The sequence below is a fragment of the Malania oleifera genome, chromosome 3 (assembly GCF_029873635.1).
Source record: "Malania oleifera isolate guangnan ecotype guangnan chromosome 3, ASM2987363v1, whole genome shotgun sequence".
NCBI lineage: Eukaryota > Viridiplantae > Streptophyta > Magnoliopsida > Santalales > Ximeniaceae > Malania > Malania oleifera.
In genome coordinates, this window is record NC_080419.1 from 48,219,745 (window position 1) to 48,223,801 (window position 4,057).

The 4,057-nt window shown below is 47.0% G+C and overlaps 1 protein-coding gene across 1 annotated transcript; it reads right to left on the minus strand.

The window, feature by feature from the left end:
- Positions 1–938: 938 nt before the first annotated feature.
- On the minus strand, positions 939–3,818 carry LOC131151304 (uncharacterized). Its single transcript, XM_058102558.1, has one exon. It carries the CDS (start codon positions 3,816–3,818, stop codon positions 939–941), a length of 2,880 nt encoding a protein of 959 aa, XP_057958541.1.
- Between the last annotated feature and the right edge of the window lie 239 nt (positions 3,819–4,057).

A 4,057-nucleotide genomic window follows, 5' to 3' on the forward strand; every position in this document is an offset into this window, starting at 1 on the left:
TCCGGAGAATCCATCCATGAATGAAAATAAAGCATGCCCTGCAGTATTGTCCACCAACACATCAATGTGTGGGAGAGGGAAGTTGTCCTTAGGGCTTGCTTTATTTAGATCCCGGTAGTCGACACAAACTCGTACTTTACCATTCTTCTTGATTATTGGGACAACGTTGGCCATCCATTCAGGGTACTGGGCTACCTCCAAGAATCCTGCCTCAAGCTGTTTCTGTACCTCCTCCTTTATCTTGAGTAACATCTCCGGCCGCATTCTCCTCAGTTTCTGCTTTACTGGCTTTGAATCTGGGTGAAGTGGGATCTTGTGGGTTACTAAATCCGTATCTAAACCTGGCATGTCTTGGTACGACCTAGGCAAAACACGTCTCGGTATTCCCTTAGTAATTCAATCATATTGTCTTGTTCTTCACCCTTTAGTAGTGCTCCGATTTTCACCTGCTTGGGCTCTTCCTCAGTTCCAAGATTAATCATGACGGTGGGATCGCTACTGGTCAAGGTTGGTTTTTCATCGGACTTTAACATTCTTTCCATTTCAGGGGACAAGTTTATTTCTTGATCTTCAACTTCGTTTCATGGATTAGAATTTTCAAAGTTAATGTCAATTACTTGGCGAGGGATTCTGGTGTTGTTATTTTCTTTATTCCTGCATGAAATTAACAAACAAATTTCGACAGTTGACTTCCAAAATGCACATAAATGACAAGCAATTCATGATTCATTTTCATTAAAGAGCTTCCCTGATTTTTCAGTGGCCGGGGGAATACAAAAGAAAAGTAGAACTAAACAAATCCTGAAACAAAGATCATTACATGATGATATCTGGTAAATCAAAAGAACTCCAGTTCTGAAGCTGTACTCCTGGTTGGAGATGATGGATCCACTCTGTAGAAGTGTTCGACGGGACTTCAGCATCCAATACTGATATACTTAATTGCCGCAATTCTGCCTCCAGGTTGGATTGACTGCTTTTACGAAGGTTTGGCTGATGGACGGGACGTACAGTCCTTCCTTGGAGCTTGTTTCACCAGTGATTCTTTCCACCCTCCGCATCTTCTTCTCTTCAGCTTTCTTCCTTCGGTCTGCCACCGTAGGTATGTAGCCAAGGCCATATCTGTCTTTGACTTCCTTAAGCATTAATGGCTTTCGGATCCCCTGTAGGTATTTTCCGAGCCCTTTTTCTGGATGGTACCCCTGTCTAATCATTTCGGACGCCATCATATGCACTGCGGCGGGGATCTGAGGGTGTGGGATTGGAGATCCTTCTACTATAGTTGTGACATTTATGATCTCAAAGGCTCGGAATGAGTCCTCCAATGCCTCCTCCGTGACTTCCACATAAGGAGTGGAAGTGAGCTTTGTTATCATAACATCGGTTTCACCATATACACAAACCAGTTTCCCATCTACTACAAATTTGACCCGTTGGTGCAGAGAAGACGGAACTGCCCCGGTGTTATGTATCCATGGCCTCCCCAACAAGCAGCTATAAGACGGGGTTATGGCCATGACTTGGAATGTAATGTCGAAGGTGACTGGTCCAATTTGCACAGGAATTTCAATAGATCCCACCGATTCCCTGCGGGTGCCATCGAAAGCCCGCACAGTCAAATTGTTTTGCCTTATGTAGGACGGGTCAACAGGCAGTTTTTGTAGGGTCGTCATGGGCATGACATTCAAAGATGACCCATTATCAATCAACACTCGTGCAATCATGTGATCTCGACATTTAGCGGAAACGTGCAACGCCTGATTGTGCCCTTGTCCTTCCACGGGGATCTCCTCATCAGCGAATGTAATGTAGTTGGTAGCCGTAAGACCACCAATCACATGGTTAAAATTATCGATGCTGATGTCTTGGGGAATATAGGCCTGATTAAGAGCCTTTAATAGGGCTTCCCGATGGGCTTCCGAGCTCAACAACAGTGATAAAACAGAGATATGGGCTGGCATCTTCTTCAGTTGATCAATAATGTTGTATTCACTGTGTTTAATAATCTTCAAGAATTCTTCGGCTTCCTGAGATTGAACTGGCTTCTTCAGGTTCCTATTCTGTTCTTGGCTAGGTTGCACCTTCTCCAAGACCTTCGGCGTATAAACCCTTCCACTTCTGGTTATCCCTCTTGCTTCAGCAGCACTGCTAGTTTCTCCTTCGGTGCGTACTTCACAATTGTATCTCCATGGCATTGCCTGGTCACTGTGGTATGCAAAAGGGCGAGGGGCTGAGATCACTACCCGAACTGGGGCCTCTGGGACTCGTGGGGTTCTTCCCATGATGGGGATAAATGGTCTATTGGTGAATTGGGGATGGTCAGATTCCCCTATGACTGAAACTTCATTTGTTTTCTGAACGCGGCTAACTTCCACTCGTTTGCTGTCAATCAAGCTACTTAGAAAAATCCGGAAAGTCTCACATTGTTGTACTGATCTTTTCATAGTATTCTGGCATGTGCATGGGGCGCCTTTAGGGCAAATAGCCTTTAACCCTGCTAGGCCTGCCGTTGTCAGTTCACTATACACCCAGTCTAGCGTCATTTGCTCCCATCTTCTCTCGAATTTTTCCCCATCTTGTTCGTCGATCATTCCGACATTGTCCTTCCCATGGTCAGGCAAAGGATTCTCTTGAATACCAACCGGCTTCGCATCGAATGACAACCAACCCGCATCCTTCAAATCTTGCACCTTGTGTTTGAAGGCCCAACATTGGTCAATAGGGTGCCCTGGAGAATTGGCATGGTACGCGCATCGGACCTCGGGATTATACCAGTGTGGGGGAGGATTTGTGAGAGGAATCCCGGGGATGGTAGATATCATCCTTTGTTCTAAAAGCTGGGGGAATAAGTCTGCGTATGACATGGGAATCGGTTCCAATCTCTGAAAACTCTTGGGTGTATTCCTCGTGTGTGTTTGCTGGCTCGGGCGAGTTGGTATGTTCGGCTGGGTTGGCACAAGCGCGGGGGCCACAAACTGGGGTCTGGGGCCCATATGCAGTGTTTGGTTTACTACTGGTTCCATGTAGAAATTTCCCCTAGGTTGTTGACTTCGGCTTCTCTGTCTTAGGCTTCTCATAGGTCCCTGTATCATTTGGGTCTCTTCTTCCTTTTTACCTTTGACCCACTTCTTACTTGGGCCATTATCGGTAGTGCCAGTCTTTATCCGTCCAGCTTTGACGTCGGCTTCCACTCTGGCCCCTGCCGACACAATGTCCATGAAGTTATGAGGAGTGGACCCTACTAGATGTGAACGGTAGGGATCTTTTAACGTCCCTACGAACATCGATATTGCCTCACGGTCGTTGACCGGAGGGTCCACTTGAGTGGCCGCGTCTCTCCAACGGTGTGCATACTCCCTGAAAGTTTCTGTTGGCTTTTTTTCCATTTCAGAAAGAAACATCCTGTCTGGAGCCATTTCCAAGATATTACGATATTGCGCTTCAAAGGCATCGGCCAAGTCACCCCACGTGCGGATCTGGGCCTTATTCTGTTGGACATACCATCTAGCCGCTGTCCCGGTAAGACTGCTTTGGAAGCAATGCATCATCAACTTCTCATTATCGGTATAGGCGGCCATCGACTGACAATACATCCGGAGGTGGGTCTGAGGGCATGTGGTCCCGTCAAACTTCTCGAAGTCTGGTATCTTAAACTTTGGAGGAATGACTACATTAGGGACTAGGCAGTAATCTGAGGGTCTGGCGGTACTGGTGGTCCGAGTCCCCTCTATGGCCCTTAGCCGTTCTTCCAATTCGTCACAACGGTATTCCGTCGCAGTCTTGCTTGTCCCTACACTCGCAACCGCTGATGAGGGCATCCCTATTCCTGTCACTGCTGGGATAAAAGGTGGCGTGCCATGCGGCGGTTTCTCTGAGGTGAATGGGGGCGGACCAGAAGATTGCCCCTAAATTGGAGTAAAATCGGGCGGGTGGATAGGGTCATTTTCTTCTTCATGATCCTGATCTTGAACTGTCTTCCCTTTGTTCAGCAATAGGTCCAATATCTTCTTTATTTGATTGCTCAGCTCTTCCTGCCCCTGCTCGATCCCTAGAACAC

What these genes read in the sequence shown, in the direction of transcription:
- LOC131151304 (XM_058102558.1), bottom strand. Translation starts at nt 3,818, where the DNA reads ATGCCCTCATCAGCGGTTGCGAGTGTAGGGACAAGCAAGACTGCGACG.